Source organism: Erithacus rubecula (assembly GCF_903797595.1).
Source record: "Erithacus rubecula genome assembly, chromosome: 6".
In the NCBI taxonomy this organism is placed as follows: Eukaryota; Metazoa; Chordata; class Aves; order Passeriformes; family Muscicapidae; genus Erithacus; species Erithacus rubecula.
In genome coordinates this window covers 46449576-46474470 of record NC_136688.1, presented here as the reverse complement: position 1 = coordinate 46474470, position 24895 = coordinate 46449576, and the positions used below count along the sequence as shown (strand labels likewise).

General features: G+C 36.6%; 1 protein-coding gene and 1 long non-coding RNA gene across 2 annotated transcripts in view; both read left to right on the top strand.

Annotated features, from left to right (window-relative positions):
- The window catches only part of DICER1 (dicer 1, ribonuclease III), a 62475-nt gene extending 42140 nt beyond the window's left edge, over positions 1 to 20335 (top strand). Inside the window, 14 exon segments of the mRNA XM_079309074.1 lie at positions 719 to 932; positions 1014 to 1167; positions 2668 to 2850; positions 3164 to 3269; positions 3364 to 3539; positions 3826 to 3850; positions 3852 to 4610; positions 5993 to 6148; positions 9277 to 10032; positions 10034 to 10160; positions 12134 to 12402; positions 14892 to 15054; positions 15154 to 15229; positions 15528 to 20335. Coding sequence (XP_079165200.1) covers positions 719 to 932; positions 1014 to 1167; positions 2668 to 2850; positions 3164 to 3269; positions 3364 to 3539; positions 3826 to 3850; positions 3852 to 4610; positions 5993 to 6148; positions 9277 to 10032; positions 10034 to 10160; positions 12134 to 12402; positions 14892 to 15054; positions 15154 to 15229; positions 15528 to 15693 — 3330 coding nt within the window. The 3' untranslated portion in view covers positions 15694 to 20335.
- A 1411-nt stretch (positions 20336 to 21746) lies between these two features.
- Positions 21747 to 23696, top strand: LOC306803873. Its single transcript, XR_013774733.1, has 3 exons — positions 21747 to 21840; positions 23345 to 23471; positions 23579 to 23696. It is a non-coding gene; the product is annotated as an uncharacterized lncRNA (long non-coding RNA).
- Positions 23697 to 24895: the final 1199 nt, after the last annotated feature.

The following is a 24895-nucleotide window of genomic DNA, read 5'->3' as shown; positions in this document are numbered from 1 at the left end:
TCCAGAAAATAAACAACACTATCCATCCAATCAAGTCACCACTTCTTTTTCTGTCTTTAGGGATGGAACAATCTATTTTTGCCAAACTTTTGGTTTAGAAGTTTAGGATTTTGCATTGGCAAATTCAAGGTGTCACTCCTTTTTTGTATGGGGTATGATAGGAGTAGACATACCAGCTAAAGAGTTGGCCTGCACTACACTACCTTATCTATACAAAAGCTGTGGTAAGAAATCCTCTCAGCATTCCTAGTCTGCAGCAGCAGCAGAGAAAGTCAGCCATGTTAATTGAAATTGGCACCTCTTGCTTCAGAAAGATTTTAATAGGCATTTATTTTTTGTGAGACTCAGCTGAGGAAGATTTTTTCAAATTGTGTATTTTCTGTGTCCACATAAGAAGGCATTTCCCAAATATGCTGGTTTTCACATTTCTTTCTTTATAGCAGAAAATACTTCCTTTTCTACTTAGCTTTTATAAAGACAAGAGCTGTAAAACACAAGCAGAACTGTTAAAAAAACCACATCAGTCATTCTTAACATTCAGAGTCTCATCTGTAATTGAAGGGCCATCACAGTTCACACTTCTGATCCTATTTGACCCGATTTGCTGTAGGGTCAGTCAAGCTTTACTTCAAAATCTTCACTAAACAGACAGTGCTCTATAAAGGAATCCCACTTTGGATTTTCTTCCGTGATTTCTTTTGATTTTGTTCTTGTTTAGATTCCTCACTTCCCTGTGTATACTCGCTCTGGAGAGGTTACAATATCCATTGAGCTTAAGAAATCTGGTTTTACTCTGTCTCTGCAAATGCTTGAGTTGATAACACGACTCCACCAGTACATTTTTTCACATATTCTTCGTCTTGAGAAACCTGCACTAGAGTTCAAACCTACAGAAGCTGATTCAGCCTATTGTGTTCTACCTCTAAATGTTGGTAAGAACAAAGATTTTGTAATTTACAACTTGTCAGAAAAGTTCATCCTAGAAAACTGAGTTGTGCATTTTCCTTTTTAAGTTGATGACTCCAGCACTTTGGACATTGACTTTAAGTTTATGGAAGACATTGAAAAATCTGAGGCACGTACAGGCATTCCCAGTACACAGTATACAAAAGAAATGCCTTTTATTTTCAAGCTAGAAGATTACCAGGATGCAGTTATCATTCCACGGTGAGTACATAGCTTAGGTGTGTGCCCATTGTATTTATACAAACACTTGTAATAAGGATATCTTAGTATCTGTAGCAGAATTGCTTTTTAAGGACTATATGCTGTTAGTCTGAAGATACCTGGTAGTATTTGAAATAATTTAAATTTTTTTTTAAATGAATAGTTAATCCTATATTAGTAGGATTTAAGTGTTTATGCATCCCAAGATTCATTACATTTTTGTAAGGAATAGTACAGCTCACCACAAAACTTACTTAGTATTCTGATAAAACACTGCAACTTCATCAAGAAGGGGCTTACTGAAACTACTTTTAGTCTGGAAGATTGCATGGGAGTCCTGTTCTCTGGTTGCTGCTTATGCACACCAAAGGCCTGCTGAAGGAAGGTATTGTATTAGTGGGTGGGAAAATTGCAAGTGATGAAGACTATTTAATAGAATCTTTATATTGACTGATATTCATTTTATGTACTGGATATGCAAAGGTTCTCCAGATTTGGTAGGCTTTGTGGAGGCTTAATTATTCCCTATGGACCAACTGGTTTTTCTTATACTTAGTATATTTAAATAACTTAGTATATTGTAAATAATGGTACTTGCTGTATATATAGAGAGGATAAATTGAAGTTTAAACTTTTTTTTTGCCTCATCTGTCTCAATTTTTTTTTTTTAAAGAAGCTGAAAAGTCTCATTAGTAGTGCATAAATTTTGTTTAGAGATACTATTTGTTTAGAATTTCTATTTAGATATTTCAGTAGAAACTTAAAATTATAGATATAGCAAATCAAAGTGTGAAATAACTTCATATGCAAATCTAATTGAATATCACTTTCACTTTTAAAAAATTATTTGCTGTTATTTTTCAGGCATGTTATCACCATAGTTTCCAATGAGCCTTGGTAGCCACGAAAGAGATGTTGGCACAGTCTGGCTTTAATTTTAATATTCTGCCTGTAATACAATAACTTACTTTGTCCTTGAAAGGCGTGTGAATTCACCTTGCTTTGTATTTGGAGTTTTGTATTTTTAGTTTATTTGGGGGGTGACTTGGTTAAAATACCAGCTTAGACATGAGGTAGTACAGTCTTTGTATGCAGAGGAACTCAGTTTCTACTGATGTAGAATACCACATTGGAGACTAGATGCTAAAAAGCTAAATTATCAAACTTGATTGTTAGGTTCTTTGAATTAAGAAATTATTGTTTGTAACATTACTGTTGTCTGGAGCTTGAGTTTGTATTACATATTGAAGATCTAAATTGTCCATTTAATTTAAATGTTTAGCTAGTAGAGGAAGTTTCACAGAATATAGATTGTCTTTATTTATCTTTGTCTTAAAGTACGTTTCTCATTTAGTATTTGAGTTAGCTAAATAAATGATTTCTACAACAAAAAAAACCCTTATTAACTAAAAATCTCAAAGTGCACTGTTTAACCATTAATCTCCTAACATGAAGAATTTAACAAAAGCTTTACTGTAATGCCAAATTTTCTTTTTTTAGATACCGAAATTTTGATCAGCCTCATCGATTCTACGTAGCTGATGTATACACTGATCTTACTCCACTCAGTAAATTCCCTTCCCCTGAATATGAAACTTTTGCTGAATATTATAAAACAAAATATAATCTTGACCTTACCAATCTTAACCAGCCACTGCTGGATGTGGACCACACATCTTCAAGGTAACAACAGTCATATTTTGTGTCTGATGTTTGTGGTTTGACAGTAAAGTGCCTTTTCTTTTTTTCTTTAAAGTATGGGATATAGCTGAGGGTTTGTGTCTTCCAAAATAGCTACTGGGTTTTTTTTTCTTGAGAGATACCTGATTTATATAACAAGAACTATGAATTGAGTCTGTTTATTTCCCAGAGGTAATAGTGCTGTCATTTCACAGTGTATTGAAGTTGAATACTAAGAAACTTGAGAAAGTTTAGGCTAGTAAGTTCTATTTATTAATTATGTACTTACACCAGAGTATTTTCACATGGTTTTTAGACTTAATCTTTTGACTCCTCGCCATTTGAATCAGAAGGGAAAAGCACTTCCATTAAGCAGTGCTGAGAAGAGGAAAGCAAAGTGGGAAAGTTTGCAGAATAAACAGGTAAAATAGATGCATCTAATTCAAGTGGACTTTCTTAATGGTGATCTGGGCTACATTTACAAGGAAAATTCTTTTCTTCCCCCTCCTTTCCCAGATACTGGTTCCTGAGCTGTGTGCTATACATCCTATTCCAGCGTCACTGTGGAGAAAAGCAGTGTGCCTCCCCAGCATACTTTACCGCCTGCACTGCCTTTTGACAGCAGAGGAACTAAGAGCTCAGACAGCCACTGATGCTGGTGTGGGGGTTAAATCACTTCCTGCAGATTTCAGGCATGTATTTTTTCAATGGGTATTTTTCAGTATGATGTCTGACTTACAAGGTGGAAAGAACTATTACTGCATGAATGATAAAACTGATAACTGTTATTTAACTCATGGCACTTCTCAGTGAATCACAGTTTAAAAATACTTGATTGTGAGAGATGAAGTTACATGTTGCAGTTGCTATTCTTTTCAGAAGAAGGCTGTGGCTCTTTTTAAATATGTATGTGCATGTAGAGTCTTCTTGTCTTCTGCTAATATTTTTTGTTAACAAACTTCCTTTTTGTCTTTACAGATATCCTAACTTGGACTTTGGATGGAAAAAAATCTATTGACAGCAAGTCCTTCATCTCTCTTCCTAACTCCTCTGTAGTAGAGAATGAAAATTACTGTAAGCACAGCACAATTGTAGTCCCTGAAAATGCTGCACATCAAGGTGCTAATAAAACCTCTTCTGCAGAAAACCATGACCAAATGTCTGTGAGTTACAGAACATTGCTCAATGAGTCACCCAGTAAACTCCAAATTGATGTCTCGGTAGAACTTACAGCAATTAATGGTGTTTCTTATAATAAAAATCTTGCCAATGGCAATTGTGATTTAGTTAACAGAGACTTTTGCCAAGGAAATCAGCTGAATTACTGCAGGCAGGAAATACCTGTGCAACCAACTACCTCATATCCCATTCAGAATTTATACAACAGTGAGAACCAGCCCAAGCCCAGCAATGAATGTACTCTACCGAGTAATAAATACCTTGATGGAAATGCTAACAGATCTACCTCAGATGGATGCCCCATAATGGCAGTGACCACCAGTACTTCAAAAGCTATTAATCTTTCAAAAGACAGAGCAGATTCTGAAAAGAGCCCTTGCAGTGGGTACTCCTCAAAAACTCTCGGTCCTAATCCTGGTCTCATTCTTCAAGCTTTGACTCTTTCAAATGCTAGTGATGGATTTAACCTGGAGCGGCTGGAGATGCTTGGTGATTCATTTTTAAAGCATGCCATCACTACATACTTGTTTTGCACTTACCCTGATGCTCACGAGGGACGGCTGTCCTACATGAGAAGCAAAAAGGTGAGTAGTAACAATCCAGTCATACTATGCTGTAATAAGCCATATGTATGGAATTTTTGCTGGAAGGTTGAATGGGAACAGACTGTTTTAATTCCACAGCTTTGTTCATTATACATTGAGTATCGTACATATTAGGAATAGGCATACAAGGCTGTGGGCTTAATATTGCCATAACTGATTGATTGGAACTGTTTTCTGCAGTTCAATTTCAAATCTAAACCAGCTTATTACAAACCTAAGAAAGGACAGGATTGAATGAAACAAATTTCTGGATTAATGAGAACATTTGGTGCACTGAACCACTAGAACTGTGTTGAGTAGAAGCTCTAACAGCAATGCTTGAATGAAGGATTGAATTAGCAGCACAGAGCCTTAGATTGCAGCTTTATTTGACCTTTCCTTTGTGTCCTCAAGAAGATATCTCCCTTGAAATTTTAGTGTCTTACTTAAAAATGAAACAACAACAAAGTCTTATAGAACTGTTGAAACAAAACTTGTAGAGTATTTTGGAATTAATGTAAACAGTAGGGAGCTGAGTCTTCAGGTTCTGCTGCTGCTAGAATAATCAACCATTGAAAACTTCTGTTTATTTTCTCTTCCACATGTTGTGGTAATTTCAATTAAATGCCAAGGCATTAGTTGTCTACCTCTAATAAAATGTGTCACTCTCTGAAAAGGAAATTATTGTATCATTTAATCTTGGAAAATAAGGAGGGCTAATTAAGTTGTACTGTTCAAATAAAAGAAGTGATTGAATATTCAAGTTCAAATTTCAAGACTTTAAAACATGCAAAGTGCTTTTAAAAAGAAAAAAGAAGATCAGTGGTTGATAGTTAAAAAGGAGAAGGAAATATATTTGTATCTGAGAATGCTTTTTCTCCTTCCATTTAAAATACTTAAAATCATTTTAAAGGCTATCAAAATAACATCTGGGTTATGACTTAATAAGTCTTATATGGAACTGTTTTAACACTTTCTACTGCCAAGGTTTAGGTCAATCTAGATACAAGTAAAAACTTTTCATTCCAAATGTAGTCTGAATGATGGTTATTTATACTGGTAATAAATGACACTAGTACAGGTTCTATTTACTGTTATTTTTAAAGTAGCAATCAGTTTGTTTTGTAAGGAGAATGTAATATATTAAATTTCTTTGACTGAAACAGTTACACCTAGTGTGCTTGGTCCCAAAAAAAAAAAAAGGAGGAAGATGTGTATCTTGCTCTGAGTTGGTTCTATTGTACTACAAAAGTAGTATAAACTCCCCTTTGAGAGTTGGAGAAAATGCATAATAGTGCAAGATCCAACTTGACATGTGACATTTTTTTGCTCCTTTTATGTAAATGTATGTCCAAAGGTTTATCAGAGTGTTCTTCTTAAAGGTCAGCAACTGTAACTTGTATCGCCTTGGAAAAAAGAAAGGACTGCCAAGTCGCATGGTGGTGTCGATTTTTGATCCCCCAGTCAATTGGCTTCCTCCTGGTTACATAGTAAATCAGGACAAGAGCAACAGTGACAAGTGGGAGAAAGATGAAATGGTATGAATTTATTTAACTATGTCGATGAGTAGTTATTTGTGTGTCTGTGTTCTTTTACCCTGCCCTCATCCCACCACCCCCAGTTACTTTGCTGCTTTCAGCAAAGAAAAGGTAAGTGCATGTATTTGTTTTCTTTCTAAAACTTCTCTGTAAGAAAATGAGAGGAAAACTGATTCTAACCAGGACCTGAAGTAAGGAAATTTATTGCATATCATCCAATATTGAGTGTAGATATTAATGGAGAAGCAAAGAAGAAAAGCTTTTCTCATGATATTTAGCCAGCTCCCAGGAGTTTTTCAGAAGTTTTTGTTGGAAATTTTAAATGGTATTATCATCACTACTTTAGCTCTAATATATTCAGGGGGAATGATGTCTGCTCTTTTAATAAATAAAGAGTTCACCTTTGTAGAATATATGAAAAAGTGTTGGTGTTTTTCATAGTGCTGATGCAGGTTGAAGAGTAGAACTGGCTTGAGATAGTGTTCAGTATTGATGGCTGTTGGCTACACCTTGACTGAAAGCTGCTTCTCATGTTAAATGCAGTGCTGGCTTAAGCTCTCTGTCTGGCACCCTCACTGTCTTATCAAACACTTCACAGTGACAAATCTTAATGAGGAAAGGTTCACACTATTTTCTGGCATTCTGAGAGCAGAAGGGCATGTGCAGAAATACCAGTGATTGTAGCAGTCAGTGGCATGGTGTTTCAGAGTGGTTTGGAGTTCAGGGGAAGGAGGTGGAGGGACATCTTTCTTCTTCCCTGTTCTGAAGACCTCACTCAGACTGTGGAACCACCAGAGGGCACATGAGAGTACTGTTAGGTGGATGTACTGTGCAAATAAATGTTTATTGCAGAATAAAACAACCTGATTATTGTGGTTCTGTACTGTGCCAAGATTTCATTTCAGAGAGACTTCCTGCTGTACCTTTCTGGCAAATGAGATAGTACGTTTGGGACTGGAGCTAATGGTTGGTTTTTAAAAGGTTTCAGTTTTCCACAACATTTCAGTGGCCTATTCCTCTGTGGTAGTCACTGTTTATTTGTAAATAAAACACAGTTTCAGACCAAAATGCAGAGAGTGATGCCACTAAATAGTGAGGGTGGGGGAGTTGTGCGAAGTAGGTATTTTGCTTTCTTGGATGTCAATCTAATTCTCCATCCATGGGCTGATGGTCTATAACTGAAAATAGAGATCTCAATATGACAAATTATTACTAAAGCATAGTAATCAAACTTTTCTGTATGTCAAGCTTTATTAAGGGGAAGAATCTTTCTTCATTCATTTCATCAAATGTCAGGTTTCCAAAAGAGCTTTAAAAAAAAGCACTTAACATGTATTTTGCATCACCTTTTTATTGGCAATAGCTTCCTGAAAATTAGTCAGGTATTATTTAGGAGAAAAATCATTCTGGGTTTCATTGTTGATTTATTTTTTAAATGCAAATGACAAAAGAATTAATGATCAGAATTGCTTTCTGTTTCCTTTAGCCACTGCTCATCCTTATCCCTTAGATTTTTTTTTCTAAAGTACAAAAAGTAATGTACAGACAATGTTAGGATAGTTCATGTAGCTGTCCTGCTAGTTACAATTACATTTTAAGAAACTTGTGAATGAAACCACAGTAAAACTTCATAATTTGTTCCATCTTTGTAAAAACAGGTGCCAAAATCTGTTTTGGAGCATCCATATGGACATGTCTTACTCAGAGACTTTCTAAATTTCAGTAGCAAATGTGATGGGTGGTGTGTAACAGGAAAAAAGCAGCACTTGTCCTTGTTGGGACTGGTTAAATTAATCTTAAGTTTATACTACAAGTATCAATAACAAATATAAATAACTAAAATAACTACCTTAAATCCAGTTTTGATATCTCTGATCAGTTTAAGTTATAGAAGTGTGTGTGAGAAAAGTAATTACAGCAGCAGGAATTCTTTCAGCAGAATGCCTCAGCTAAGAACTTTTGTAGCCACGTTTTTTCAGTCTGCTTTCATTACTGAACTTGCCTAAGCCTGGTCCATCCCAATGAGGAGCACTGAGATCTGTTTGACCCTTAGAGTTTTAAGTGCTGCCTGGTGCCCCTTACAGCTGCCACCTCTGGATGGGTGTGCATTTTGCCCAAAGGGAAGCATCCCCCCATGGTAGCACCTGGGTCAGAGATTTGCAAGATTTAGTGACTGAGCCCTGCAATATGACATGCATAGGGTCAGGGCAGATAAAGACTGTTTCACTTGATTCTAAATGCTGTTGACTTACAGGACCCAGTCCAGCAAAGTGCCTTGAATCTGATCTTGCTCCTATCAAATTCAGTGGCAGAATTCTGCTGACATCAGTGTTGCTGTGTTGAGCCTGTTAATAGTCCTTTTGATGTTAGGAAGACTACCAGTGCATTTAGCTAATATGTTTAAGTGCTTTCCTGGATAGGGGCCATGGCAAATTGTAAAGAATTATATAGTTTGGGAATAGTTGTGTTCAATTTGTAATTTATGTCAGTCCATGCCAATTTGTTCAATATGAAGAGGGAAAAGACATAAGACATAATTAATTTTGCTGTTGTGGGTGCCTAAGTATTAGAAAATTGATGACAATTTTGCCTTTTATTAGTTTGGGCTAGAAGTATAGCCGGTAAAAAAAACCCTGAAAAAACCCCACTAAGTGCATTTTCCATATAGAAAGATGTAGAAAAATCTTCAAAACTGCATTGATTCAGCATTGTAATAGCCTTACTTAGCTTGAGAGAAGAATGTACCTGGAACTTCCTTATACAAAATTTGTTAATTTAGAATTTTCTGTTGTTTACTTTGGTGTGCAAGTGTATAATATTTAATGGATATAAAGTTCATTGTGTGTACCTCACATTCAAGTACAAGCACAGGTTTCTATGTGCTATGTGTAGAACACATGGTTAGTAACAAAGGTTAGTAAAAAAGAGTTTGTATTTCAGGACAATTATTCCAGTCCTTGTATAAGTTGAAGTAGTATTGTGCATCTGACCCAACAGTGTACTTAGGGACTTAAATAAATCTGAATTATTATTAGGAGATACTTCTCAAGTCCTGCTTTTCTGATCTTTCTGCAGTAAAAGTATCTCATTTCCTTCTTCAGCACCATTTTTTTTGTGTTCTTTCATAGACAAAGGAAAACATGTTGGCCAATGGTAAACTTGATGATTATAATGATGATGAAGAGAATGAAGACCTAATGTGGAGGTTGCCCAAGGAAGAAACAGACTTTGAAGATGATTTTCTGGAGTATGATCAGGAGCATATCAAATTCATTGATAATATGTTAATGGGATCAGGCGCTTTTGTGAAGAAAATTTCACTCTCACACTTTTCAACCACTGATTCAAACTATGAATGGAAAGCACCCAAAAAGTCATCCGTGGGTAATGTTCAGTGTTCATCAGATTTTGATGATTTTGACTATAGCTCTTGGGATGCTATGTGCTATCTGGATCCTAGCAAGGCTGTTGAAGAGGATGATTTTGTAGTGGGCTTCTGGAATCCGTCAGAAGAGAACTGTGGTGTTGATGCAGGAAAGCAGTCCATCTCCTATGACTTGCATACAGAGCAGTGTATTGCTGACAAGAGCATTGCAGACTGTGTGGAAGCCCTGTTGGGCTGCTATCTGACCAGCTGTGGTGAAAGAGCTGCTCAGCTTTTCCTGTGTTCATTGGGGCTGAAGGTGCTCCCTGTAATTAAAAAGACTGATTGGGAAGGCACTCTGTGTGCTACCAGAGAGAACTGTAACAGTGAGGAGAAAAGTCTTTCACCAAATTCTGTTCCTGCTTCTGTAGCTAATTCAGAGCCTTCTCTGTGTAAAGACCTGGAGTATGGCTGTTTGAAGATTCCACCAAGGTGTATGTTTGATCACCCAGATGCTGAAAAAAACCCTAAATCACCTTATTTCTGGTTTTGAAAACTTTGAGAAGAAAATAAATTACAGTTTTAAGAACAAGGCTTATCTTCTTCAGGCATTTACTCATGCCTCTTACCATTATAATACCATTACTGGTAAGTTGCGTCAAAAAGCTCTATAGTTTTTTCTCCATATTTCAAAAGCAAGAGAAGTAGTATCTTGTGTTCTCATATATAGACTTTTTTTAGACATTACATGTTACAATAGTCTTGGAATACGTTATCTTAAAAAATATTATTTTGTTCACTGTTTAGAGGGGGATACTTGCTCTATTTGTTATCTCAGTGATTATTCATATTTTGATTTGATGCAGATAAAGTATATTTACTGAGGCCTCACCAAGTTTTGAGAAACAGCATCAGTGATAAATGCTCTATCCCTAGCTGTGTATGACTGACATTAGATCCTCATTTAATGGAAATAAGTTCTTGTAGAACTCTGGAAAATTGCCATGTACTTCAGGAAATAGCAGTCATATTTTCCAAATATATTTAGCAGATTTGTTCTGTAATTGAATCCCAAGAATTACACTTTGTCTGTACTTCTGAATATGGACTGTAGACTACAGCTTTTATTAGCTGGATAATCTATTGGAGTGCAGAATGTGGAGACTTCCCTTTGAAGCTGTGAATTCAAAGTCTCAATTTAAGTCTAGGCATTTTATTGAGTAAATATTTAAAACCAAAATTTGAAGTAATTGACTAAATCAGACTAAATATTGGTTTCAGATTAACATTTAATGTTTCTGTACACAATGTCATATTTCTGTGATCTTTAATTGCTCTTGCTTATATTAATTAATGTAATATTTGTTCATTCTAAAACATGCATATTTTCCTACAATAATATGCAATCAAAAGCAAACTATGGTAAAATTCCAACCCTATTTTTAGTGATTGGTGAATGTTTTGCAGTCAGCAGTCTGAATTTTTCCCCATAGTGAATTGGGCCCTTGTTCCAAGGAGTGATAAAGCTCTGCTTCCATTAAAGAAATCAGTAATTTTGCAATGCTACTACATTGAGAAATGGTTTTTGACAAAACACAGAAGTGCTCCTTTGGTTTTTCCTTGTAGGGGATATTACCCACATATGTATTTACTTTTTACAAATATTTTACAAAACATATTGAAAGTAAATTATTCCTTCATTTTTACACATACATAAATATATATACACACTACCAGAAACCTTGAGGCATAGTGTCTGGTTAAAATTACATTGTTGAAACTGTAGGAAAACTTTTTATTTCATTTTCTCTTTACCAACTGACACAATTGAGAATATCTGTTACCTGTGACTTTTTCTCTTTAAGGATTAGCTAGCAGTTGAGATCTGGCAGTGTCTTAGATTCAGCTGCTGTAAAAGCAACTTAATGCTAGTCAGTTCACTCTCATGGAACTTATTTAGTGGTTTGTCTTCTTCTTTCTCAGCCTACCTGTATTTGCATTCAGGAGGGTTTTTGCTTTTGTTTGTGTTCTAAAAAAGATGTTCTTAGCTCTCTGTTCCCATGGCCCCTGTCAATTGTCAAAAAAGCAAAAGCTTGGCAATTTTAATTTCCAGTGTAAAAGACATATCCTAAATAGGGATCTTTGTTGAAGGTGTCTTAACACAAATCAGTCAAAAAAACCTCAGATTTTGTGTTTCCCTGCTCTTAATATATTGATTTTTTTTTTTAAACTGTTATGGTTTTCAGATCAGCCTGCTGGCATAATCTCTTAAGTTTACTTTTTGATATTTCTCAGGACATGAAGGTCTTGAGTAAAAACATTAATTGATTATAAACATAGCTGTTTTTCTAGCTGCCAGATTAACATTCTGTTCAAAATTAACTTTATTATTAGATATAGCCCGTGGCTTTGCTGATTTCTCTTTTTTTATTATTTCATTAGCAATCTTTTTAAACACAGGGATACTTCTTTTAAAAAGCAGATTGTCTTCTCTGAGCATTGGTTAGTTTGTGGAATTTACATGGCACTGTACCAAACTTCTTATCCAGAAAGCCTGGAAAGAATGTGTGTGTTAAACTTAATTGTGGTGTTGTACATTCTTTTATTTCCAATGCTTTAAGATTGTTACCAGCGCTTAGAATTCCTGGGAGATGCAATTTTGGACTACCTCATAACCAAGCACCTTTATGAAGACCCACGGCAACACTCTCCAGGAGTTCTTACTGACCTACGATCTGCTCTAGTCAATAATACCATTTTTGCATCATTAGCTGTAAAGTATGACTACCACAAGTACTTCAAAGCTGTCTCTCCTGAACTGTTTCATGTTATTGATGACTTTGTGCAGTTTCAAATGGAAAAGAATGAAATGCAAGGAATGGATTCTGAGGTTAGTGGAAGTAGAAGAAATATGTTCAGTATCTGATTTGAAGCATGTCACTGGATTTCTTAGCATTTTTGTAATGTTTTGTGCACACAGCAGCCAAAGAAGCAGGCTCCCAGTAATAAAAGTATGCAAAGTAAAATGCAGCCTTCAGAAGGCATAAAATCTAGCATTTACCAAAATTAATTAATTTGAAAGCCTTTTGCCTCTAGGTTTTTCTGTGGTACTTGATTTTAGTCATAGTTTTGCTCTTGTGTTGGAACAATGTGGGACACACTTATGTTGCTGCTTTCAACAATTGATAAGAAGCATGACTACAACATAAAATTGTGGTGAAGTTACTAAATCACGTAGTGCTGACTCAGGATAGGGTATCCATACAACACCATGGGCAAAGCTGCCATGGCAAAATGCTGGAGTTATTAAATGTGTATTGCACTGACAAGAGATTTCTGAGTTTTTTCTTATTGTTTCTACTGGAGGAGATGATATTGCCCTATACTCAAGTAAGTCTGACATGCTGCTAAAGGCATTCCTCTAGCCAGGGAAACTTTATATCCATCTTTCAAGTAAGCCACTTGAAAAATAATTTCACTGAAGACCTGCAAACACAGGTCATATTTTGTGTTGTGCAGGAAAGCTGATGATAATGAACCTCTCTTCTCTGGAGAATGTGGTAAAAGTAATTTATCTATATAATCTGGTTAGGAAGACTGTGAGAGGAAGGACCTTGTGAGTCAAGTTCTAATCAGTATCTGGAAGAGATGGACTTCTCATTATCCTTCTTAAAAAGTGTTACCCAGAAGATGTCCTTAATAATTTGTCTTCTGAAAAACTGACCAATCTCTTAAAAAATACTCTGTCTGACAACATGCCAGTACTAAATAAGCATGTTATTTTTGTATTTAGTATTTTTTTTTCTGATAGACAGTTTAAAACGTAAGGAATAAAAATATTTCAGTCATATGTGTTCAGAGCCCTTGCACTCTATTGCAGATTGAAAACTGTGTTTTAAGGGAAAAATTTATTAAACATTGAATAAGAAATTTGTCATTGAAGTTTAGATAATATAAATTACCTTAGAGAATTAAACTCTTCTCTCTTGTTTTCTCCAAAATATGAGTGAAAAGGCTAGGAATTTGTTTTCAGAGCTTACAGTGTTGCTTTTTTGCTTTGTTCAGTTTTTGCAAGTATGCAAAAAGAAACTTTCACCAAAGTTGCGACCAAATTGTGTGATAGCTGTTTCAAATAAAATCCTTGTTTCACTCTCCCTACGCCTGCTCCCTATCTTGGTCTGGCACTGAATTACTGAAACTCTTATTTCATCACTTAATGTAAGAGCCTTTGTTTCTGCAGTTCATGCCAGCTAGACTGGTTTCCATGTGTGTCTCCACGTCATCTGCTTTTCTATTTTTTCAAATCTCACTCATGAAACATCTGTCCCTTGCCTTACAGCTCTTAGTTTCTCTCTTCTTCTGTTATTTCAGTATAATGCAAAAGTGCTTCAGTTTACTCTTGGTATGAAATACCCTATTCAAAACAGTTGAACTTGGTTTTTAATGTCAGAATTCCCATTTGTATGCTATATGTGTCAGGTCTGACTACTTGTGTGATTTACTTCAGGTAGAAATATTGTGTGGAACACATTTATGAAGTATTATGGTCACTCTTAAGAAGACCAAATGGAGTGGGAGGGTAGCTGCTGGGGGAGAAGACTGACAGAAACTTATTTCTCTTCAGGTTGAGTAGAGTAATGGTCAAATTCTTTGTTTTCAAGTTAGGAAGTTTTGTTTGTTGTTAGGCAGATGCATATTACATGTTTAAAGTATTTTAGTAAAGGATTAGATTAGCTGAAGACCTTTAAGACGTACACTGAGTGTTTATTTTTGATGAGAATAGATCATTGTCTTAAATTGGTAGCATAGAAGAATACACTTCCTGCTGCACTTAAACACCTAAGTTTGTCTGTTAGCTCAGCCTGGTGGTGGTGTTTTTCAGTTATTAATGTCTTACCCTACTAGTGCTTGTTTCATGCTTCAGGGGTAAGTAAGGTGAGATACATGCAACTTTCATCTAGAGACTAGTCTTAAGAGATTTTAAAAGTCTCTTTTTGGGAGATATATAATGTGTGAACTCTTCCTTTGTTATAGGTAGCTTTCTAGTATTAACTGACCCATGGTGAGATCCTACAGAATTACCACAGAAGGAATTCACAGTGTAAAAGTTCCCTGTACACAATGGTGTTTGGGATTTTTTTTTTTTTTTCATGTTTGAAGAATCATATAACCAGCAACTTGGTTTCACTGGGGAATAGAGCAACAGTTTTGCTGTGGAAAGTTGTCAATTAAAAACTTAAAGGAAGTATCACAGGATGTAGGACATAAGAGGGTTTACTTTTCTGAAGATCTTTTGTTTTACTGTAAGTGAAGCAATCATTTCTCTCTTTTCCCCTCCCCTTCTGTCTCCCCACCCTTGTCTTTTTTAATTGCCAACAGCTCAGAAGATCTGAAGAAGATGAAGAAAAAGAGGAAGACATTGAAGTACCAAAGGCCATGGGGGATATATTTGAGTCCCTTGCTGGTGCCATTTATATGGATAGTGGAATGTCTTTGGAAATGGTTTGGCAAGTGTACTATCCAATGATGAGGCCACTAATAGGTATTGCCAGCTTTCAGAAAATTACTAATAATTAAGTGCCATCTGCTATGAAAAGAAAAAAAAACCTAATTTTTGTTCTTCACTTTTTCTTCCAAATAGAAAAATTTTCTGCTAATGTGCCCCGTTCCCCAGTGCGAGAGCTGCTGGAAATGGAGCCAGAGACAGCCAAATTTAGGTAAGACTATGCTTTCTTCCATACACACTGACAGAAAGTGTTTCTAAACTGTGCTTTATGAACTACAGAGAGTTTTTATATGTCACAAAGTACTTGTAATTTCTTTTGCACTAAGCAGCTAACCTAATCATCATTGTGTCCACTGTTCTTTATATTTTTTGCTTGCATAGCTTTCTGAGAAATGTAATGATTTCTGTTTAATTTTACTGCTTTAACTTCTGTAGAAAAAAGAACGTAGGTCTCTTATTTCACATTACCTTGCCTTGGCAGTAAGTAATTCTTGTGTATATTTTTGCAGTCCTGCGGAAAGAACTTACGATGGAAAGGTCAGAGTTACAGTGGAAGTTGTAGGAAAGGGAAAGTTTAAAGGTGTTGGCAGAAGCTACAGGATTGCCAAATCTGCAGCAGCGAGAAGAGCACTACGAAGCCTCAAAGCAAATCAACCTCAGGTCCCAAACAGCTGAGACTCCTCTTAAAAGTAAATGAAATGGGGAAAAAAATAACATAGAAATAAAGCAAATTTTTAAAAAAAAGTTGATGTTGAGAGGAACAAATTGGAAGACAGAATTTAAAGTTTGATAACAGAATAGATAACAAAACATTTAACATGTATAAAATTTTGGAACTAATTGTAGTTATAGTTTTTTGCGCAAACACAATCTTGTCTTCTTTCCTCACTTCTGCTTTGTTTAATCACGAGAGTGCTTTAATGATGACATTTAGCAAGTGTTCAGAATAATTGTTGTCAGGTCTTTTTGGTTTACTTTTCTTGTCAGTACAGCTTTGCTTAGTATTAGAAGGCCAGGGAGCTTATGCCTAATGCAGTTGCTAGATTTATATATATAGTAATCTTGGAATTCTTCAATCTGTGCACTAGTGCCAGTCATAAAGCAGTTAATAAACTGTACTGGATGATTTGGTATAAGAAAGATTAAGTGTGCCAGTATTCTCCTTTTTATTTTCTTTTTTTTTTTTTTTTCTCTCCGTCATCTTTTTACATTAAGATGGCATTCCCAATCATTATTGCACTTATTTGTTAGGGACAGATTTTAATTGAAATGGCTGGCATACTGGTAGAGTGAAACTTCGGTTTCCTTTTGCCACACAGTCTTGCATAAAAAAAGGTTCTTGCCTTAAAAATAAATAAACCCTCATTAATAATCTTTAATTTCTGATCTTTTTTGGAACAAACTGTTTTACATTCCCTTCATTTTCTTATGCATTTTACAATGATACAGCTCTATATTTACAGTACAACTCATTACTATAGCTGTGACTTATTACAGGATTATAATAGAAATTATATTCATATATATGTAATTAGGTTATTTTTAACAATTCTGAGGAGGTGGTTAGTCTACAGTTTTTTTAATACCATAAACGAAATATGGTCTTTGGCTAAAATTCCAATTTTACACAAACCTGCAAGCTAGATAGTTCCAATACTGGAAACAGCAACAAATAATTGCACAGTGCAAACTGTCACTAACAAAATAACCTTAGACATATCACACCTAAGATATGCTGCAGATTTTATAGTCAATTGGTTACGTATTTAACAAACAGAGCACCTTTACACTTAGAGATATTTCCACGTAAATTTCTTACTGTACTTTTCAGAGTTGCATGCATATTTCATCTACCAAAGCTGTGCTGTTAAATAACATGAAAGTTGATGTTTGAGATATAACTGCCGTACTTTTGATACATCTGTGATTTAGGTCCTTAATTTAGAGAAACTAGCTCATTGGTGTTTTGGTCTACTGGGAGCGTGGGGGGAAATCATACTTGTATATTTTAGGCTTTGCCTATACTTCTTTAATTAGAGTTTTGTAGGCACTCTTCACTTAAATACCTCAGTTCTTTTTTTCTCTTCTTTTCCTTTTTATTTTTGCATGCATTGGGTTTTTTTTCTGTTTTGGTGCTATGTTTATATATTATGCTTGAAATTTTAATTTTTTGCACTGTAACTATAATACCTCTTAATTTACCTTTTAAAAAAAGCTGTGGGTCTTGTATTCCCACCAGTATCAGTAGAGGTTTGCTGCAATTTTGCCCTGTTAATTATGCTTGAAGTTTGAGAAAGCAGAGCAAGGTGTTTTAACGTTTTCCAGCACAGTAGTTTGAACTTGATGCTGTGTCTTATGAACTAAATTACAAATACTGTATTTCCTGCTTTTAAACCCTATTTCTTTCCTCCCAAATGCACACTAAAACAAAACAAAAACTGTCAGCTCTTGCTTTCTTAACAAAATAAAATAAAATAAATGCCTTAGTGACAAGGGGCAGACATTAAGCTTTTCTGAAATACAGTTTTCAAAAATTCATATATTTGCTATCTCAGTCACTTTTCAGCCTGTGAAAATGACTGTTCTTGTATTTGAAAGCTGCTTGTTATAGAAGTCAAACCAAGAATTAAAATACTAGCTTATAAAAAAGTCTAGTATTTGTTTGATACTTCATGAAAGAAGGTATAAGAGCTGCGAGTGGAGATCATGTGGTGATATGGAACAATAAAAACATGCAGTCCAAATTCTCAAATGCAAATTTCTTGGCATTAGTTGTTTAAAAAACTGAAAAAAAAAAAAAAAGTCACTGATTTAAGCTATGGCTTGCTCTTTGTGGTAGGACTGAAGTTTTGTAGTGAAAATTCATGATTACTGATGTCAACAATTCTCTGGTTTTGGCCAGACATCAATCAGCAGATTAAATCAGACCATCTAGAAAGTCTTAAGTAGTTTTAATTACATTATGAAAAGCTAAAATTTCAGTTATTTTTTGAATGCCTAAAATTCTTACTGATTGTTACAAGGTTATAGATTCTCAGGGGTTTCAGATAATTGTTAGCAGTGAAGTGGTTATGGAGTGTTTGGGTGCAGGCAAAATCAGCTGAACCTAGTCTGTGTTTCAGAACAGTTTAATGATCACTTTGTTACTAGATGAAGCGAATGAATTGGACATCTGAAATGTGGAGTGGCTGACTATAAAGTAGTTTCTGCTGCTGATGCATTTTTAAATGTGTTCTAAATGCCGCGATTTTTTCCCGTGTGACCTCATTGAAATACATTTATCCTTTGAGGCAGAAAATCCATATTAGTTTCCATGTTATACATCTGTGTGTTTTACCCTACAGTCGATATGATTTTGATACTGGACAGTGTATGCTATTAAAGACCTAAATCTGATCATTTGAAGGTTGGGACAGAAATCACTTGACATGCTATAAGCACAAGTGTGAGCGGACTGTTGCAGCCCATCTTCAAAAGCAACCACACAGGCTCATCATAAATAGTGTGGGGGTTAATTGGCATGAACCTTGGGGTTTTTTATCTAAGTCCTGTTATACTGTACTTTAAACAGTCCTCCTAACTATGCTGCGTTTTTATTTTTATGGCTTTTTTTTGCGCTGTTCTGTTCATGTAGCACAAATAAGCATTGCACTTGGTACCATGCTTTACCTCATTTCAAGGAAAAAAATGCTTAACAGAGAGGAAAAATGTGGTTTGGCCTTGCTGCTGTTCTGATTTAATGACTTTGAAAAAGATAGTTTTTAATGCCTGCAATGTGTCATTTACTTGCACAACTTAAATAGGTCATTTGTAACGTCTGTGGCATTTTTACTGTACGTGGAAAAAATACAACAAAGATGTGTAACAACTCTTGATTGTATTTTAAAGCTATTATTTTTCTACTACATCATTTTACTGTTATGTGAAGTAATTAAAATTAGAATGACCTCTGACTGACACTCCAGTAATTATCTCTGAACAAACAAACATTTTACATATATAATGTATTTTTTAGGAGAAGCCAGCCCCTAGTAATTTGGTCAACCTCAACTAAATCTGTCCAGTCTGAATATTGAGTGCCCAGTAGTGACTTCTGAAGTGTTTGTTCAGCATGATGCTGCTAAAGTCCATACAAAAAAAGCCTACTATTTTAAAGTCTCATTACACAGTAGGATGTTGCAACTGCCGAGTACAGAACTTGAACAAGAACCAGTTTGGGTGCTGGGGAGGAATATAGTGATGGCCCAGGGATGGGGTGCTGTATCCTCAGCTGGTGCAAATTGGTGTATCATTTTAGTCAATGAAACTGCATTCCTTTACATACCTGAAGATCTTGTGCTTGTATGTATGTTGCAGAGTTTCATTTTTCCTCCTTGTGAGCAGATACAGAACCATCAGCTGGAAAATGTGGAGGGTTTATGTTACTGCATATGACATAACATATGCTACATATTCTATGCATTTATCTGTACAGAAAATGAATTCTTTCTATCCCAGTCACAGCAGCACACACAATTCAAAAATGACAAATAGTATTGTGGTCTGCTGTGATACTGCACTTGCCTCTGACAGTATTCTGGGTTTGTTTTGGATGGGGTTCCCCATGAACACATTCTCATGGAAAGCTCTGTATTTTTTATATGAATGAAGCAAGAAGCGTTTCGATTTTTGGTACTTAATTACTGACATTGATCCTTTTTCAATTGCTCTTATATTCAAGAAGTTAATTTCTTTACTTTCATATTAGATTTTAAACACTACAGTTCATGACCATCAGATGTAATCTAAATATCAGCTGTAACTCAATATGAATTATGTTAGCAAATATCTTGAGGTCATTGTAGTATACTCCACTAGCAGTTAAAATTAACTTCTGTCAAAGCTAACTACAATTCTTAAAAATTATTTTCATCCAATAAAGCCCTTGGGGTTTTCCCTCTTTTATTTGAATGGCAACCACAGACTACTTTAATTGCTTTGTAGATGCACTCAGAATTTACTGCAGCAGCAAGTTGGGGAGAAAAATGTTTGTGAACAATAATTGGAAATTGCAGGCATTTTTATTGTAAATAGTGTGACTGAAAAGATGGTTAAAATCAAGTAGAAAGAATAACAAATATAATTTGATGGACAATAAAATATTTACCATCACATGCTGCAGCTGTCTTTAAGGGACATAAAATGTAATTCATTCATACTGTAATCATGCTGCAGAAGTTTGCAATCTGCACCTTATGGATCACAATTACCTTTAATAGTTTTTTGTAATAATTGTAGCTGAGTATATCTCCAATAAAGTTATGGTCTGTTCACCTTGTATTGTTGTTATGTTTTTTTTTTTTTTAATTCCTGGTAATATCTCCATAAATCTTCTAGAGTTTACCAAAAAATTGCAGTTCAGTCTAAATTCTTTAAAAATTATGAAAACATTTGTGAAAACAATATATCTTCACCTTGTTTAAAGGCAAGTCTGCTTGTCTCCTTCCTCTGATGAATGAACTGTCTTCAGAGCTATGTGAAGACTCTTAAGGGACACTCAGGTTAAAAATGATGGTGTATGTGGTACAATTTGATCTCTGTGTTGACCATTATACCTGCAAAATATCTGTTGTAGCTGGGAGGCCCCAGAGCACAAGGGTTCTGGAATATGGCTTTGCATGACTGGCACGTTTTAAGAATAGTATGTTAGTATGAGCTAATAGTCCCAGCATTAATAACATCAATTTCATTGGTTTTCTTTTTGTTTCCTGTTAGTATTTGGCTTATCCTGAATATTGGCAGTGTGTTTGTAGAGTGTTCTGACTGGCACAGTAGTGTCATGTATCTTTTATGGAGAACCAGTCAGACCTGCCAGACAAAGATCAGAAGTCTTTCTTTCTGAAAACTTCACAATGTAGCAGTCACTTATTTGGCATCTGCACTGTGCATCTTTTACTACACATTTTGTCTTAAGTTATACAGAAATGTTTGCTGGGATGCTGGTAGGCATGATGTCAGCTTTTTCTGGGATTTGGAAAAGGGGCCTTTAAGGGCAAGGCCCTCCAGTGTGCAGGCTAGTCAGGATGACAACACAGCCCCCACCTCCCCAGTTCTAGAGAGTGAGGCAAATCAGAAAACTTCTGATGAGGAGATGATGTAAAAAGTGACCAGCACTGATGGACCCCTGCAAAAACATTGTCCCAGGAGACTTTACTTACAAGCAATGTGAGCATCCTGAAGTTAAGAGTTGAGCCTTTGATGGTGGTTTTCCTTGTGTCACCAGAGATTTTAAACTTGATCACTTTGTGTCACCAATCTCCACTTGGCTTATGAAAGCCTCTCTACCAACAAGCAGCAAATCAAGAAGGGTATCTTTATAAGTTGGCTCACTTAGGACCTATTTTAATAAAGTAATCCAGGTTTTTTAGGAATCCTCTGGTCTGGGTTGTACCAGCTGTGTGATGCTCCCAGCTGATTCCTGGCAAGTTGAAGTTCCCATAAGGACAAGGGAAGTTGACTTGGAAGTGACACTTTGTTCCTCAAAGAATAATTTGTTATTGCCATCATCCTGGCTTGGAGTTCCATTAGACTCCCACAATGACATCCACAATATTTGTTTGCTTCTTGACTCTTACCCAGAGGCTCTCAGCTGTGCCATTGCCAGGTGTGATCTCCATACATTCTACCCCTTCTATTACCTACAGTAATAGTACCCCCTGACTGCTCCTCCTGAAGAGCCTGGAACCCTCCAGGACAATTCCTGTGGCAGGACTCATTCCACCAGTTTTCACTTATGCCAGTGATGTCAAATCTCTGGGACTATGCCAAAGCCTTGAGTTCCTCGTTTGCTCCTCATGGTGTGTGCATTAGTGTAGAAACATTTCAGGTGTCATGCAGTTCAGCCAGTGCCTGGTGAAACAGATTGAAAGATCCCATCAGTGCTTGTTTCCTCGAGTTCAGGCACATCATCCCATCACTCACCACTGCTGAGCCTGGTTTTGCCACTTTTCCCCTTCAATGCCAGTTTAAAGCTCTGCTATTTGTCCTTCTGGCAGTCCTCAGTGCTTACCCTATAGGAATTCACAGGAAACACGTATCTATTTGAGGGAGAATCTATAGGTACTGGTTTCTCATTTCCTTATTACAAGGACAAACATGCTTTGTGATATCAAATTGAAGGGAGAGCACACCTGTCTATCTGAGGAAGAGTCTACAGGTACTAGTTTCTCATCTCCTTAATACAAGAGAAAACGTGTTTCATGATTGCATCAGTTAAATTAAGATGTATTTGGTTAGCTCTTTACTCTCAAGTAAAATCTTACCAAAAAAAAAGGAGTTTGAAAACTGAGGAGAGTTAATTTTGGACAATGCTTGTCCTGAAAAGAGGCAGTAACAAAGCTATTATAACTTCAAATGCAGAAACAGAGAGGAGTGGTTTTGGTGTATGTATGGGCTTCCCTTAACACTGCTGCCAGAGTCCAGGTGCAGGATCTGTTCCTTAGAGGAAATCTCCATGTCAGTGGACACAGGCAGTACTGACATGTAAGCACATTTTATTTTCCTCATAGCAGTGATTAGGTCTTTCCTCATTGTAAAATGTGAACAATAATTTCATTTTGGTGAGCAAAATAACTGAGAACCTTCCCAGTTTTATGGAAACGGTATCATTTACTTTGCTGCTTAACTATCTCCACTTACCTGGCTTATGCTATATTTTTAACATTACTTTTTATGTGTATTTTATTGGAAATCTCATGCTAGCTTTTAAATTGAAGTAATTTTCTTCTGTTAGCTTGAAAATTTCCTGTAGTCCTGAGTTCCTGTCTGGCTCTCACTGAAGTCACTGGGAAGACATGGGGTCTGTCCACATGGGGTCTGTAACTTGTGTGTATTTGAATTTAACACAAAAGTCCTTCAGACATGACAAGTGTAAATTCCAGATGTCAAGCAAAAGGTGAGAAACACAGGGATGTGCAAAGGCAGCCTCTGCTGTTCTGCTTCTATTTTTTCAGGCTTTTAAATTAAATGTGGCACATTCACTAGCTGCCTACTTCTGGGATAACCCAGTCTCTTCTCCCAGGTAGCAAGTTACAGGACTGGAGGATATGGCCTGGAGTTGTGCAGGTTGTTGGATATTAGGAAATATTTCTTTACTGCAAGAGTGGCCAGGCACTGGAGCAGGCTGCTCAGGGAACTGGTAGAATCACCATCCCTGGAAGTGTTCAAAAGGCATGTGGAGGTGGCACTTGGGGACATGGTTTTGTGGTGAACACAGTGGTGCTGGGTTAATGGTTGGACTTAATGATCTTAGATCTTTTTTACCCTAAACAACTCAATGATTCTGTAGTGATTCTCCTTCATGTGTGCCCTCTGCAGACAGCACTGGGACTAACTCCCACCCATTTCTCTGCTGTCAGTGGAGCTGCAGGGCACCATTTGGTTTTCCTGCCCAGAGATCACCCTTTCAAAAGGAGGTGTTGAATGAGAAGGAGGTCCCTTCCTCCCTAACCTCGGGATGGCACTCAGCTGATGACATGGATCTCACCTGAACCTCAGCCTGAAGCAGCAAGTGTTCTTCCAGGGAAAGTGATGGAACAAGGAGAAAACAAGATTTCATCAGAGTGCAGCATGGCCAGGGAATCACCTGTTATTTTAGGATTACTCATCTCTTGCCAGGGTGAGGATGATCCTCTCTTTACAGCCACTTGGCCTGAAGCAGGGGGGATGAACTGTGCTGCAGCTTTTCCAGGATTTGTAATAAACTGGTGCTAAGTACCTAACTGAGGCACTGAGTTCCATGAGGAGTCTGCAGGATCACCAGTCCAGTCCTCAACTGTATATTCCTTTAAAAAGCAATTATGATAGAAGTACTTGAGTGGCACTTTTGCATGACTTTTAGGGTGAAGCTTTTAACTTTACTTAGTTTCTCATCAATATAGCAACATGGAGAGAAGAGCAGTGCAGTTTGTGTGTGTTCTCTCACTACCATCATTAGAAAAAAAAGCAGTAAACACATCTGTTAGGCACAAACACCTGCTTCCATGTTCTTATACTATAGCCACTTAGAGCAGTTGTTTTTACTTTTGTGTGTTCATTCTCCAGTCACCACCTGATTTTGACAAGACCTATCTGTCTAAAGTGTCTGAATGGAACCTTTGATGGAATTCAGCAGAGCCTCACGAGTTTGATAGTTAAGATTAGAGAGTCATAGAATAGTTTTGAATGAAAGGGATCTTAGAATGCAGTTCCACCCTGCCCCATGATGGTCAGGCACACCTTCCACTAGACCAGTTTGCTCAAAGCCCCATCCAGGCTGGCCTTCAACACTTCAGGGACTAGACTCCACAACTTCTCTCCCTATTCTAAGATCTGCCCTATTCTCACACAGCTATATCAGTTTATGCTATTTTGCAGCACCAATTTCAAGTTAAGAAATTATTGCTTTCAGGGTGATTCTAGCTGGAATAGCAGGGCATTATGTTCCTGCCAGCAACACTCGTCACCTTTTTCCCAGCTTTACATAATACATGTGCTCTAGGCAAAAGAGATCTCATTATACAAACAAGCATGGCATAGGCAGCTGTACTCCCTGTCTGGCCAACTGGCTGCTGTGCAGGGCTGTGCCAGCAAAAACCTCACATGGAACAAAGGCAAAAGTTCCTGGGACTCTGCCTCAACAATGGTGTTGAAATTGCTTGTGGTGGAGATGGGAAGGGATATGTCTAAGATTTAGTAACCATTTTTTGCTGGACCACGTGCCTTTGTTGGGCTTTAAAAAGTTGCTCTTTCTGTGGAATCTGTCAGCTAGAAGGGTTTTCCTGCACGGAGAAGGAATATATTGCCTGCCACAGAGGGCTGAATTCCCAAAGAATACCACTCTTCTCAGCAGGTACAGCAA